Here is a 15,460-nt window from a genome sequence, read left to right as displayed (position 1 = left end):
ATGCTCCCAGGCAATCCCTTGTCCTTGCCCATCCCAGGGATGATCCCAGGCAATTCCTCCCCCTTGCCCACCCCAGGATGGTCCCGGGCATCTGTTCCCAGTTCCATTGCCCACCCCAGGGATGCTCCCAGGCAATCCCTTCTCCTCGCCCACCCCATGGTGATCCCGGGCATCCCATGCTCGTGTCCTCACCCACTTTGGGGTCTCCTGGGCATCCTGGATCCCACGCACACCCTCTCCTACCCCAGGGATGATTCCAGGCCATCCATTCCCCTCTCCCACCCCAGGAACGATCCCAGACAATCCCTGTTCCACTGCCCACCCCCGGGACGATCCCAGACAATCCCTGTTCCATTGCCCACCCCCAGGATGATCCCAGTCCGTTCCTTCCCCCTCCCATCCCACGGTTCCCAGCGGTTTCACTCCTCCCCTCCCGTCCCCTTTCCGCGCTTTGCACCGAAATCGGGAGGACTTTCGGTGTTTTCTTCCCCCGCCCGTTACGTCACGCGATCCACGACGTCACGCACTACAACAGTGACGTCACTCATCCACCCGTGACGTCACGGCGGCGCGCGGCGGGTTCAAAGGCTCGCGGCGCTCCCGGAAGGGGCGGGGCCAAAGGCGGTGGCACTTCCGGGAGCGGCGGGAGAACATGAGCTGGTGAGTGCGGGGGGAACAACCGGGAATAACACCGGGAATAACACCGGGAATAACCGGGAATAACGCCGGGAACAATCGGGACAGGGACCCACGGCGATAACCGGGACCGGGAACACCGGGAGTAACCGGGACAGGGACCGGGAACACCGGGAATAACCGGGACAGGGACCGGGAACACAGGGAATTGCACCGGGAATAACACCGGGAATAGCCGGGACAGGGACCCCCAGGAACACCGGCAGTAACACCGGGAATAACACCGGGAATAACCGGGACAGTCACCCCCGGGAACACAGGGAATTGTACCGGGAATAACACAGGAAATAACCGGGGCAGGGACCGGGAACACCGGGAATAACACCGGGAATAACCGGGACAATGACGGGGAATACCGGGACGGGGAACACCGGGAATAACCGGGACAGGGACCGGTGGGTCCCAGTGCTGGCTTGGCTTTTCCCAGTGCTGGCCGGGCTTTTCCCAGTGCTGGCCACACTCTTCCTGGTTCCTGGCCCTGGTGGTCCCCTGGGTCTGGCTAAAGGTCCCCAAATGTCCCCAAAGCGGCTCCGTGCTCTGACCCGCTGCAAACCCACCCTCAACACCGCGAAAGCAAAGCTTTTTTCCCTTCAAAAAGGAGGAAAAACCATTTTCCCACGTGCCCTGGGATCAGACACCTCGCGTGCCTTTGGGGCTTATTTGAAGGAATTATGTTAGAAATCGGTAATACTATTAATTGATCTGGACTGTGGGTGTTCTCATCCTGGCTTGTCCTGGAGATCCAGCGCCGTTGTGAGGGGTGAAGGGTGGGATGGATTACGTTTAAAAAAAAGGCCTTTTTTCCTCACCTGGAAGGTTGAGTTTGCCGTGGTTGGAAATGTAAGATTTTTTCGGGTTGGGAGCGGTGGAAGTTGTGGTTTGGAAACCTGCTGGGGTAACATGATGATGTGCACACAGTTACTGGTAAAAATGGTTGAAAATACACGATTTATCCCTTGGAATCGCTTTTGTTGTGCTTTGATCATCTCAGAACGGCAACAGTTTTGGCTACGGGGGGGTCTCGGAGCCGCCTTTTCCCAGCCTGCCCTTGGGAGCTGTGTGGGAATGGACACTCTGGAGGAGACCTGCTGCGCTCTCCTGGTCCAGGAGGAGCTGCAGAGCCAAAAATATAAGGGATAAATAATGCCTGCAGGTGTTGGAGGTGGAATCATTTGGGTGCAGAGCGTCGGACGCTTCCGCTCGGTGCTTCCCAGTGTCCGACTGGTCCTGGGGACCTCGCCCGGGGACTGTCACATGTCACCACAACACACGTGGCTCTGGCTTCTGCTGGGAGATGGGATGTTTTTTGCCTTGTTCTGGGGAGGAATCCAAGGTCGCTGCCGGGCGAGGGGGGAACTGGGGACTCCGGGGAATCTGAGCCCGCTCTTTCTTCTCCGGCCGCGTCAGCGCCCGGAGCGTGGCGGCTCCACTGACGCACGAGGGGCTCAGACCCCGCGGGGTCCCAGGGCTGTGTCAACCACACAATCACCCTCAGTGCAGCCTCTGGAGCGTCCACCCTCCCTGCTGGTAATTCCTGGAGCTGCCCAGGCGGGATGAATCGGGGCATTCACGGGGGGCCGGAGTTCAGGGCCCGGCTGGCGGGGCCGGGCGCGGTGTGACGTCCGTCCGGGGGTTACGCTCGTGCTGGCGGCACTGACGTGCCAGGGTCGTGCCCCTGCTCCTGAAATGTCACAGGGAGGCACGGAAGCTGCTGCTCCAGCGTCCCTGCGGAGCGGGGGAGCTTGTTCCAGCCCTGGGTGATTTGGGAAGCAGCGTTTGCTCAGCTTGCACGTGCGTCTCCCCGGTGTCTGGCACCGTCAGGCCCAGGGCAGCGTGGATTAAACCCCCTTTTTTCAGGGGTTGGCTGCTGCAGCTGAGGAAGAGAATGGAGCTTCATCCTCAGCCCTGTCCTGCACATAACTCTGCCTTCAGTTTGGCTCCTGGGCACTGGTATCCTTATTTTTTTGTGGAGGAGATCCCTAGAAATTTAAGGGCTGTTGGTGGGTCAATGCCTTGTCGAGTCGTGCAGGGTTAATCTTGTGCCTTCCCTCGCTCCTTGTGAGCTCTCTGTGCTGCAGCAGGACTGAGAATACAGGGAACACTCCCAGGAACACTCCCAGGAACATGGGAGTGACCCTTGTACCAACACAGGAAAACTGCTCCAGAGGATTCAGAGTGACCTGCTGGTGACAGAGGCTGGATGAAACCCCCAAATTCCCAACTGCTGTGCCCAGGCAACGAGGCAGTGCTGTCTTTCTAGGCTAAGCTTTATTTAGAGCAGGAGTAGGCTTGTTTTGGGAAACAGCCTTGCATGGGCAGATGAGATGTTTTCTGAATCTCAGCGGAGCTCCGTGGCTTCCTTTAGGATTTTGCGCCGTGGATCGGGATCTCTCGAAGCATCCTCATCTCCCTCTTCCTCCTGTGTATTTTGGAGGAGAGAGAGGAAAACACTCCAGTGATTACCTTGGCCATCACTTCTATAAAAATAAAGGGAATAGAGTGTTGATTTTTACTGTATCCTCCCCCTTGTCTCCCCGAGCGCCTCAGTTTTAACTGTATAAAGGAATTTTTTTTAAGGTTTGTGAAACCACATAAAACTAAACGTGGTTTCAGCTCGTCACCAGGCTCCCAAATATCCCCTGCTTTGGTTTCCCACTCCCCCAGGTGGAAAAGAGGGGTTTTTTTAGCAGCGTGCCAGCTCGAGCTCCAAGCGCTGCCTCCCGGCACCGCTGCAACAGCTGCTATTTACTGGGAGGGGAAAAATCTGGGAAGCAAATGTTGCTGGGTGAGCGAGGAGTGTGAAGCACGTGCGCTGGTGGTGCTTGGGGCAGGGCTGTGGGACCATATGCCTCCTGGCAGGGAGCTCTCCGAGTGGCCTGAGGAGCTGGGAAGGCGGGGTGGGAACGGGTGGTCGCGTGATATTGAACTCCCCGGAGCATTCTCAGCGTTTTCTGGAATATTTAGGGATGGAGGTGAGGAGGAGCCGCCTGTCTCCCGGTGGCAAGGGAAGAGGAGGCGGCAGCACAGCTGGGGCGTAGCCTAAAAGTAGGTTTGTTGGTTATTCCCTGTGTTTTCCATGCTCTGGAGGGCAGGTGCGATGCAGACACATCCCTGGGGCGCTGTTTCCTTCCCACTGAACCAATATTGATGTTTTTCCGGGGCGGTCAATGGCAACACTCCCCTCCTTCCCTCCAAGGTTTCACTGATACCGGGATTTGGAGATGGGCACGGGATAAAATTAGCCCAGATGAAGCAAGCGGATACCAAAGCAGTGAGCAAGGTGTGCCCAGCTCCCAAACACCTCCCTCCACCTGTGCAGGGAGCTTTGCGCATCCCAGGGGTTTTATCCCGGCGAAACCGGGTGGAGCGGCCCGGGAAGAGCCTCGGTTATTCCTCAATTATTAATTTTTCCACCTGTTCTGTCCAGAGGGCCCCCCCCCCAACCCCACCCCGTGCTCCGGTTGAGCCACAACCGTGTGTTTCACAACCGTGCTCAAAAACGGGTATTTTTGTAGCACAGTCGGGGCCTAAAACAGCCCTGCAGAATTCTGCCCGCCCACGCGCCTGGCGTGAGTAATTTTCTTTTGATGGGTGAGTAAAATATCGTTGTTTTTTGGGTTTTTTTTTTCCCCTCGTGCTCCTCTCTTGGAAGGGGTGGGAGAGCCGATCCTGACGTTATTTTTGATTTGCTCGGGCGCTGACACCGCGCTCGGCTCCGGGCAGGGCGCGGAGGGAGCTGCTCCCGGGAGCTGCCCAACTTCAGGAAGGTGCCTCCTTTCCCTGGCCTGACCTAAAAACGCAGAAAATCGATGTTTACACCTTCTTTTTACACCTCTCCTTGCCTTCTCCCCCGCTGCCCTGACACCCGTCCGTGGCTCGGCGCCTGCGAGTTTACAGGGATGGGGTTGGAATCCAGGTGATTCCAAGTGTTTATTCCCGAGGGATCAGCATCCCCACCCCCCCACCCCGTGACCTCCCCTCTCGCCTGCGCCGAGGAGAACACCCAAACTGGGATTTGGCGCAGAGTCTCCCTCGACAGAAGCTGTTTGTGATCCGTTGGAATCGGTTTTTTCCCCCTTTTTCTTTTTTTTCTTTGCCTCCGCGCTGTGTTTGGAGCGGTTGCCATGAGTTCCCTGCGAGGGGGAGCGGGGTGGGACGGTGCCTGCAGTTTCCATGGACACCACGGAGCACAGCGAGGCATCCGGAGCGATGCTGGAGATGAATGTCTAACCTGAGCCTGCCTCTGAGCCCGGCTCACCTGGGCCGGGCTGGGATCCCCCCCAGTGCCGGGGGCTTGTTCCAGAACAGCCCTCAAGGCTGTGGATTTGCACTTTTGGTGTTTTTAGGGAGCCCAAGACATGAGATCTGTGGTGCAGGTGCTGTTTTTAGGGAGCCCAAGGGGTGAGAACTGTGTCCAGGTTTCCAGGGTTGGTTTCCTTGGAAGCCTTTGCTTTGTGTTCCCTCTCTTCGGGTCCTGTCCAGGCAGGGATCAGACTCAGGAACACTGAACCACTCCTGCTCCAGCAGCTGCTCATGGAGGTCACAGCCACCCTTGAACTTCCTGGCCTTCCCATATCATGGAAAAGTCCTTTCCTAACACCTCCATCTCGTGGGGATGCTTTACCTGAGCGCAGAGGGCACAGCACGGGGAGGAGAAGCTGAATTGAGTTCACTCGATAACAGAGCGAGAAAGTGAAGGCTCACATCCTTCCTCCTGTGCTCCCGACCTTCCTGTTGATGTTTGCAGGAACACTTTGATCTCTCCTGGGTAGCAGCTGGTCCCCGTGAACGGGCAGATTTCCTGGATGCAGTTCCACCTTGAGCTGAATCCACTCCCAAATCAGGAGCCTGGAAAAGGGAAGGGCCCCACCCGGCACAGGGGCAGTTTCTGGGGCAGCTTCGGGGCAGTTTTTGGCTTCATGTGAGATTGGGTAAAAATGAATAGTTTTGTAGGATCCCTCATCATGCCACATGCCAAAATCCTTGGGAAAACCAGCCCTGGTGGGTTGGGGTCACCTTCACAGGCTGGGTGTTGTCCTCCTGCCTGCAGGCAGAGAGAGGTTTCTTTCCGGTGAAGGAATTGAGATTTTTGGTGGAAATTCAAGGAGTGAGAAGCTCTGGCGGGGATCCAGCCTGTGCTGGCGCTTGGGGTTTCGATGAGAGAAGGAAAAAAAAGCAAAAAAAAAAGCCCTGAAACTTTCCACGGGAAGCGGGCACTTCCCACAAAACACGGATTTAGGTGGTGGTGCCGATAAAAACCAGTTGTGGCCACCAGTTCATACCACACCGACTCCTGTGGGCCCCCAGCCAATGCCACCTGGGGCAAAAATATTGAATTCAGGGACTCAGTGTCGCTTTTCCCAAATTAATTAACCTCCAAACTGCCCCGGCCTCACTTCTTCCTGCTCCTACTTGTCCCTTCATCTTCCTCCCTTCCCTCCCCAGCCCCTGCTCGGCAGCTCAGCATCCCCAGGGGCAGCATTTTATGGGCTGTGGGTGAAAATACTTGGTTTTTATCCCTTGTTTATCCGCAGAGGGTCTTCTGGGGCCTGATGAGGGGTGGCAAAGCCGCTTTCAGATGGAAGGAGCCAGGGAAGAGGGTCACATCCAGCGGTGATTTATCCCATGGGCACACTCTGAACTCCATCTGGAGCCAGGAGTGATGCCAAGATTTGATGTCCTGCTCAGCCCAGCCCAGCCAAAGGACCATCTCCTCCCTAAATTAGCAAGGATTGAGTCTGATTCCTGCTGGCAATTCCTTCGTGCCTCCGTTCCAGGGGACTGGCGGGGAGTGGGAGGGGGAGCTCCGTGTTTTAAGCTCCAGCTCCCCACAGACCTCATTGAGCTCTATCCCCCCACTGCCTGGGAGGTTTGTTTCCAACTCTCCTGTGCATCCAGAGGAGAATTAAGCTGCTTTGGTGTGTGTGGCCCTGGGTTTGCACATGGAAAAGCCAAGTAAATATATGATATTGCTGGGGAAACTTCAGAGAAAATCAGCCACAGCTTCTCCCACCTTCCCCTCCCTGGGGTTCCTGAGCATCCCCGAGTCGAGCTCGCAGGATTCTCTCCACCCACACTTTTTTCCCCTACTTGAAGCTCTTCCCACCCCCTCCCTGCAGTGCCTCCATCCTCCTCCCTTCCAGCTGAACCCCTCTGCCTTCCCAAACTCCCGGTGACCTCCCGGGGAGGGGGTTGGAGGGGCCATAAGATGCTCCCCCGGCCCCGCGGCGCAGGGGGGGGACGGGGTGGGAAGGCTCCGGGCTGTGACTCAGCGCTCAGCGCTCTTCAGGAACGGGATTTCAAGGGATTTCACACCCCAAACACAACCCCAGCTTTCTCTCGCTCAGCAGAAACGAGAGATCAAAAAAAAAAAAAAAGAAAAAAAAAAAGAAAGGCAAGAAACGCAGATTCCGGTTTTACCTTCGGTGTTTCTTGACCTGGGCTCAGCTTTTTTTAAGATATTGGTGAGATCCGAGCCGGGAATCTGTGGCAAAACTGGATGTGGACTCATCTCCCTCTAATTTATTTGCATTATGCCCATCATATGTTTTTCCAACCTCTTAATTTTGGAGTGGTGTTGCTGTGGCAGGTTGCACGTTGTGTGTCCCCCTCCCCACACACACACTTTGCAGGCCGGGACACAATTCCTGAAGGGAACAAAACATTGGGTGCCAGCAGCAGTTTGGAGTCGTGGGGTGAAATAATCGGGTTTAAAACCTCCAATAAAAAATCCATACCTCTCATGGTTTGGTTTTTTTTCTTCCTCACTGCTTCCTTTCCTGGTTGTGCATCTTTTTTTTACCCCCCACGGAACCATATTAAGAGGCAGAGATTCAGAAACCAGGGACATTATCTGAAATTGTAAAACAGAACAAAAAAAAACCCCAATAATTGGGGAACAGACCTGACTCGCACGGGGGGGTTATTTTTTACAGAGGTTTTACTGAGACAGCCATAATTACCAAGTGGCATCACGACACTCACAGAGGTATTTACTGCTGCACAGTGGATTTGCAGCACTCCCTGTGCTTCTGGAAGAAAGTAGCTGGGATTTTGGGGGGTTCACTCCCCTCCTTGGTGCTGCAGAGCCGGGGAATGGGATGGGATGGAACCCCCTTGTGCTCCTGCCGCCTTCCCTACCTGTGCTCCCAGCTCTGTGATACCCAACTGCTGCTGATTCTCAGCTTTCCCTGTCCCACATCCCTCTTATCACCAGAATTCCCTTGATTTAACCCAGTTTTCCAGCGGCCAGTGACAGTTTGGGTTGCTCTCTGAATCCCCCACACAAGGTGAAGGGTAAGGTTGTGCACAGGTAACGCTTTAATCACCTTTTTAATTGTCCTTTCCCGGTGAGAACCAGCCTGGCTCCAGCTCCTGCAAACTGGTTTTAACTGGGATAATATTCCCCTGGGTAAAAACCCCATTTTTTTTCCTCCTTCCACCAAGACAAGTGGATGCCATCACTTCCAAAAACGTCGGGTGACGGCACCTGGCTGCCTGTGGTGCCTCAATTTGAGTTTATATTTTGACCCACGGAGGAAAACACGAAAGGAGAAGAAAAAAAAATCCGTCTATTTTTTGTTTTCTTCCTGTAAGGCACCACACCCCCGGTTATTGACAGGGAAATTATACACCAGAGGGGTGTTTGTTTATAAAAGAAGTGTGATTCAGCTGCCGCAAGGAGCCTGGAAAGGGTTAAACCCGAAATTATATCGGTCCAACCGGAGAACCATAAACAGGAAGTTCTTCCAGAAAAATTTAAATTTAAACCTTGGGTGACTCAGGTTGGCTCCGGAGCTGCTCAGGAAGGGACACAGGGGTTGCAACCCTGGATTATTCCCGGTGGGTAATTACACTGGTGGTTTGAAAACAGCAGGGAAGGCGGGAAGAGCGAGGCTGGGAGGGATCAGGGGGTTGGATATTCCCGGTTTTTTGGCTTGTCCGAGTGGGTCGTGTGTTGCTCCATCACAGACCTTTTTTCCCATTGCTCAGAGTTGGGTTTTACAGCAAAGTTACACTGGGAAAAATGTTTCCTGGGGGTCCAGTTGTTGGATGGAGCAATGTTAGAGCAGTGCTGGTGTGGGGGGCATTTGGAAGTGGAGCTGGTTTGGGAACCAGCAGTGGGAAAAGCCAAACTGGGAGGCAGCAGGAGCAGAGGCCAAACCAGAGTCCCAAAATCCATGTTTTTTAGGTCAAACCTTGGGTATCAGTGTGAGAATTAGGGCTGGTCCAAGAGGGGACTCAGGCACCTCTCCAGGAAGCACCTGACATGGATTTGGGATGGGTGGAATGGGATGATGCTGAGCTCTAGGTGAGGCGTCTCTGGGAAAAAATACTTTGATTTGATTATGAAACATTTCATTATGAGCCCGGATTTTTCTGTTTAGTTAAACCACCACAACACAGAAATACTGGGAGATTTTGGCTGAGAGGCTTTAACCAAGCAGCACCTCTTTAACTTAATTAAATACACCGAAAACAGCAGTGGAATTCCTGGATTTTCATTATACTGCTAGGTGAAAGAAATCCAATTATTTTCAGGCCGGCAGCGTGGCTGTACCCAGCTGACCCAGCCACCCTTACATATGTTGTGTAATTTATTTAGAGTACTCTTCACCTTCGAGAAAACCATTCAGGTAACCCAGATTTTCCTGGGAATTAAGGATTTTAAGAATGAAGGCTGTGCTGGCAGGTGAGCTGCTGCTCCAGCTGCTGGAGCAGAGGAATCCTTTGAAGCAGCTCACAGCTCCAGACAACCCAGGTTGTTACTTTTTTTTAATATCCTCTTTCTAAATATTTACAGGGTTTGTTTGGGGTTTTCATTATTGCTTCATCCTCCCTGTCAGGTTTGTTTTTAAGCAGAGGGTGTTCTTCAGCTGTTTGTGGAGCATCCTTGCATTTATTTGGGGTGGTGGGAGGGTGGGGAAGGTGCTGGGCTGGAGGTGCTGACCTTAGGGGTGACAGTGGCTCTTGGGGAATCATGGAAGGAACCACAAGGATCAGAGTCCAACTCCTGGCCCTGCACAGACACCCCAACAATCCCACCCTGTGCTGAGAGCATTGTCCAAACCCTCCTGGAGCTCTGGCAGCCTTGGGGCCGTGACCAAACCCTGGGGAGCCTGTTCAGTGCCCAACCACCCTCTGGGGGAAGAACCTTTCCCTGAGATCCAACCTGACCCTGCCCTGGCACAGCTCCAGCCATTCCAGGGTCCTGTCCCTGCTCCCAGTGAGCAGAGATCGGAGCTGCCCCTCCGCTGCCCCTTGATGTGGAACACTGTGAGGTCTCCCCTCAGGCTCCTCTTTCACCCTTTCCCTCTCCAGGGGTTCCACACTGCCCTCAAAGTGCCGGGGGACAATCCCTGCTCCCCCCAAACCCCTCGGGGCCGCCCGAGCCCCGGCGTCGTCACCGCTCACACCTTCCCCTCTCTCCTCTCTCTCTCTTCCAGGATCCCGTTCAAGATCGGGCAGCCCAAGAAACAGATTGTACCCAAGACAGTGAGTAAACCAGTTCCCTCTTTTTAGCTCCAGCCTTGGATCATGTGGCTGATGAGTCAAGCCGGCACTTTGACTCGTCCCATTTTGCGGAGTGTGGGAGGGAGCTGGAGCAGCAGAACCTGTTGCCGCGTGTGACCAGCGCTCGGTTCCTCGTGCGAGGAGCGAGGGGGAGCCCCATCCAGGGAGAGTATTTTGGTTTGGGATCTGTTTAAATTATGTGTATATATATATTTTTTAATTTTTTTTTTTTTTTTTTTGGAGGTGGGGGGGAAGAGCTCTTTTTGGGCTGGCACAGTTTTTTTTCCCTCAGAGATGGCTGAACGGGTTTTGCTTCCTTCCTTCCTTCCTTCCTTCTCCCAGCAATGGGCTTGTTTGTTCATCCTTTCGGAGCAGATGGAGGAGGAGGAGTGGTTCAGATCGCTGAATATAACTGTTTCCAAAGAAAGGCTTATAAGCTGAGATGCTTTAGTGCTCGGGCGTGAATTAATTTGTGCTGCACAGCATTTGCTTTAAAAGCAAATTAAAAAAGCATTTTGTATTCCCGTGGATTTGAGGCTCCTACCCCAAGTGCTGCTGCTGCTGCTGCTTGCAGCTGCCTGTGGTATTTTCCCTCCTTAAGCAGCTCGGCTTTGCATTTGTCCCGTGCCAAAAAAACAAAGCTGTGGAACCTCCCAGGAGCTGCCCCTGCAAAGTCACCTGCACGCCTGGTCTAAAAGCAGGGCCCTGGCAGGCAGCACCAGGGGCAGACCTTGTCTCTCCAGCAGCACTGGTGAGCTAATCCCTTGAACCAGACGAGCATCCCTGATCCTTCCTCTCCGGGACGCTCAGCGCGGCTAATTCCGCAGGATGCGTGGGCACTCCTGCTCGTGGGGCAGTTTCTCCTTGGGACATGACATTTTCCCCTGGAGGCAGAGGGCTAATCCCCCCCACTCCCTTTAAGGCTTGATTGTCATGTTTTATTCTGCAGGATTTGGTGGCTGTCTGCTGCCGTGGAACTGCAATTTGCTGTAACAGCTCCAAACTGTCAGTACAGAATTTGAGCCAGGCAGGAGACAAGAGCGAGGGCTCATAAAATTCCTCGGTGGTTTCTGGTTTTCTGCTTCCTTCAGCTGCCCTTTTCCAGGGGCTGGTGGTCCACTGGCAGGCTGTGGTCCCTCAGGTGAGGCAACCACCAGCCTCAGGTGTTCACAGCCCTCCAAGTTCACACCAGGAGCCCTCACCTTTCTTTGCTCCATCATATTTTGCCTCTCACCCTCTTTCCAACACCAGTGTCCTTCCAGCCTGGTGCAAGACCCAACTGCTCTGCAGCTCTGGGTGTCTTGACCAGCTTTCCTGGACATCCCCATCCCACCCATTCTCAGATCCCAGCTGGCTGTATTATTTTTTCCTGCTGATTTCCCTCACCACCTCCTGCACTCGCTGTTGTGAGAGGTTTGTCTCCCCCAAAATCAGCCATTCCCGAGCTTGAGCTCCCTGCAGATGAACAGTGGCACCTTCGAGATCTTCCCTTCCCCAGAGCTGCTGGAATGTGCTGTTCTGAAGCAGTTGGCAGGCTTTGCTTATATATATATGTGTGTGTATTAAATAGAACAGCTCAGAATATCCGGCAGGCAGAGGTTTGTTCAGCAGCAAGAGCGTTCCCAGGCCTTTTCCTTTTCCTTCCTTCCTTCCTCAGCTCCCCAGGAACAAGATTTTGTGTCAAGTTGGAAACCAATTTTTAAGTGGCTTCCACTTGCTGTGTGATGATGATGATGATGATGATGATGTTGCTCTCCAAGCAGCACATTCATGGAAAGCAGAAAACAGGAAGCTCCCAAAGCCTTGGAACTTCACACCAAGTGTAAAGTGCAGCTCTTCAAAGCAGAACAAATGGCAGGAAACCACCGATATCCCCCCGGGATCAGGCATTCCGTGTCCTGGTGTGGAAGGGATGGGGTTGCTTTGTAGCCTCAGCGAGCTGCAGGCCCCCAAATTCACCTCCCGGTTGCGGGCTGAGATGCTCCATCTGTGCTGGCTTTTGGGAGCAGCAGTAGCAGCCAAGGTCTGTGATATTCCAGATGTTGGGCTCTGGAGCCCGCTGCAGGAAGTGGGAAGGTGTGGCATCTCCAGGGCTGCATCCCAAGCCGATCAGAAGGGAAGTGGTTGTGGGCAGAGGATCTCCCACTCACAGGGACCGGACCACAAAAGAGGATCGGGGGGTGGGGAGGGGGAAGCTAAAAAAAAAAAGGCATTTGTTAGGATCTGACTTCTCTGGCTCTCCACAAGGCCTGGGACTGGAGTCAGGAGAGGGGGGTGGCTTTGCCAGGAGGCTTTTTTTGTTGTCTTGGTGAAGCGATGCTGGGGCTGGTGTCAAATCCAGGCCGACATTAGTCCTGAAAAGCAATTTGCCTGGGCTGCCGAGGAATTAGTCATGACTCCCTGTGCCCACTCGCCTCTGATCCTTTGGAGAAGGGCACGGTGTCAGCCACAGTTTAGCTCTTCAGGGAGGAGGAAACCCCCGTGGAAAATATCAGCTGGTGAACCGAGGTGATCTCCCACTCCCCAGACATGCCTCTGCTTTGTTTCCACCTTAACCTGGGCAAATCCAATTCCAGACAGCATAATCTCTCCCCTCCTCTTCCCTGAAAAGAGCAGCTGTCACCGGGCTTGCCGGGAGCCGGGTGGGAGGATCTAATGCAGCGAGGACCTGCTGTCAGCAGAGCAGCACAGGACACAGCCCCGCAGCCCAATTAAACTAATGCCCGGTGATAGGAGTTAAACCTGTTGGAATTACATCTCTCTGCACAACGTTTATTGCTCCGATGTTCTCCCCTCCCTCGGGACAGCTCCGGTCGGAGCGGAGGTTATGGAATCGAAGCTGTCTTGTCTCCCGAGCTCTCCCGCAGCTCCAGCTCGCTGAAGTTCACCCGTGTCACCCCGAGGTTGTTCCCTGCTCTTCAGCAGGGCTGGGGTTATCCAAGCAGGCAGGGAGCAGGGAAGCAGAGCCGGCTGTGCAGCTCCCTGTGGGAGCCAGCTGGTGCTCGGGATGGGGCGGCCTGGAGCACGGCCCCTCACATCACCCGGGTTTGATCCCTTCTCCCTCCCTGCTTCCCTCGTCCCTGCTCCATCCTGGGCTGACTCAGACCACTCTCCCTCCTCCTCCTCGCTGGCCAACCTGGGCTGAGTCAGCTTGGCAGGGAGCGGGACCCGAGCTGCCAAACCTCCCTTCCTTGACTCATCCCGGCAGCTCTGCCTTCCCCAGGGGTGTGGGACAGAGGAGCTCCATGAGCAGGAGGATTCCACTGCAGCTGCTGGCCCTCGGTGCCTTTCCATTGGGCTCCACCAGTGAGCTGGAAATCCCAAAACAATGGAGTGAATGTTGCAGAAATGCTGGGGTGAGATCGAGTGACGCTGGTTAAACCATTTTACTCGTTTTCACTTCCATTTTCAGTGGGACCAAACTGGTCTCTGCATTTGGGAGGTGCATCCTTTTTCCCTCTGCCACCTTTCTGGAAAGCTTTCTTTCTGAGTGGGGGTTTGGAGAGCTTGCTGGGTGAAGTCCATGACATCCCAGACCCACCTGAATTCTGCAGCGTTGCTCTGGCTCAGGGCTCTGCAGAGTGAATATTCACCCACATGGCTTAACCTTGAATCTCTAGCTTGATGGGATGGCAAAAGCTCAGCAGAAGTTCCAGATTATAACAGAATTTCTGGCCTAATTATATGGGTTTCTCTTTTTTTTTTTTTTTGGAGAGGAGGGAAGAAAAAACACACAGTCTCCTCTTTTTCCCAAGACCCACGAAGAGGCTGAGACCACAGGAACATGTAGAAATCAGCTCATCCTCCTCCTCCAGGAGAAAAAATAAACCTCAGGGGAATAGGAGGGTTCATCACAGTCCCTTATTTCCATCTCTTTGTAGTATTGGCTTTGGTCTTGGTTCATTGCCTCGTAACCGTGGTGGTGATTATGATCCTGCCCTTAAAGCAGGAGGGATCTTATCGCAGGTGGGAGGCCCAGTGTTTGCAAACAAAAAATAACTGGGTGAAGAAGGACGTTGTTTCATCTCAAAGCTTTCAAGAACTCGTCGTTCTTTATGTAGATTTAAATAAAAACCCCCGAGTCGAGCGATTTTTTACATTTCCCAGCCCCTGTGCCTGGAAGAGAAAAAAAAAAAGGTTCGACGCAGAAACACGGTTTGATTTTTGAGTTCTCGCAGAGAGAGGCTGCGGAGAAGTGGGATTATTTTAATATCACGGAAACTTCCCTTCAGGATATTGTAATTTTCCTGCCTGTACTTCTTGTTCTCGTTACTCTTAACGTGATAATCCTCTCCACGGCCTTGTGCCGTGAGTGTCGGCTGCGTGTGACCACTGAGAGCTCCTGGGAGCGGGAATTACTGTTTGCTCCATGGAATGTTCCCAGCTTGGCCTCCTCACCTGGGAGTCTGCACAGTGGGAGCATGTGAGAGAAGGTTTTCCCTCTCCAGAGCGCTGGATTTGTGGGATATCTGGTCTCCCGCGGTGCCGGCGGGAGCGGCGGTGACTGGGAGGCTCCATGAGCTCCCAGACTGTGATGACTGGGAGCCAGTTGCTGCCTGTGGGCGTGAAAAATAAGAGCAATCCATGGGCAGCTGTCTCTGGAGAAATGGGCTGGGGATGTGAGTCAGGCCAGGCAGCTGAAGTGTCTCCGTGTGGAGCCACCTCGATCCCGTGTGGAGAGCACACAGGCACTGGGATGGGGGGACTGGGGGAGCTTGGGAGGTTTGGGGGTTCACAGCACCTGTAGGGAAGTTTTGTCTTTATGGAATGAATCCTAGAATCCCACAGTGATTGGGGTTGGAAGGGATCTTAAAGCTCATCCAGTTCTTTCACCCCCTGCCACGGGCAGGGACACCTTCCACTATCCCAGGTTGCTCCAACCTGGCCTTGGACACTCCCAGGGATGGAGCAGCAACAGCTTCTCTGGGAAATCCATTCCAGGGCCTCCCCACCCTCCCAGGGAGGAATTTCTTCCCAATATCCCATCTAATCCTCTGGCAGTGTGAAGCCATTCCCTGTGTCCTGTCAAGCCCATGTCCCAAGTCCCTCTCTGGCTCTCCTGGAGCCCCCTCAGGCACTGGAAGTGCTCCATGTCCATTAAGCAACGAGGCCTTTTGCTTATTGCACAGAAAGGAGGGAATCTAACAGCAAAAAAAGGACAGATACCCTGAGTATTTGCAGGTAGCTTAATTTCATAACCAAACCCTCCAGTTTTTTGGAGGAGCAGACACCAGGAAGATCCTGCAGAAGG

The 15,460-nt window shown here is 53.9% G+C and overlaps 1 protein-coding gene across 1 annotated transcript in view; it reads left to right on the top strand.

Moving 5' to 3' along the window:
* Positions 1 to 573: 573 nt before the first annotated feature.
* The window catches only part of BIN3 (bridging integrator 3), a 39,011-nt gene continuing 24,124 nt past the window's right edge, over positions 574 to 15,460 (top strand). Inside the window, exons 1-2 of the mRNA XM_027703495.1 lie at positions 574 to 660; positions 10,143 to 10,191. Of these exons, the coding sequence (XP_027559296.1) occupies positions 653 to 660; positions 10,143 to 10,191 (57 nt within the window). The 5' untranslated portion in view covers positions 574 to 652. The remainder of the gene's footprint in view (positions 661 to 10,142; positions 10,192 to 15,460) is intronic.

Source organism: Neopelma chrysocephalum, unplaced genomic scaffold (genome assembly GCF_003984885.1).
Source record: "Neopelma chrysocephalum unplaced genomic scaffold, ASM398488v2 Primary Assembly neopelma1_232, whole genome shotgun sequence".
NCBI classification, from domain to species: domain Eukaryota; kingdom Metazoa; phylum Chordata; class Aves; order Passeriformes; family Pipridae; genus Neopelma; species Neopelma chrysocephalum.
This window is presented reverse-complemented; position numbering and strand designations above follow the sequence as displayed.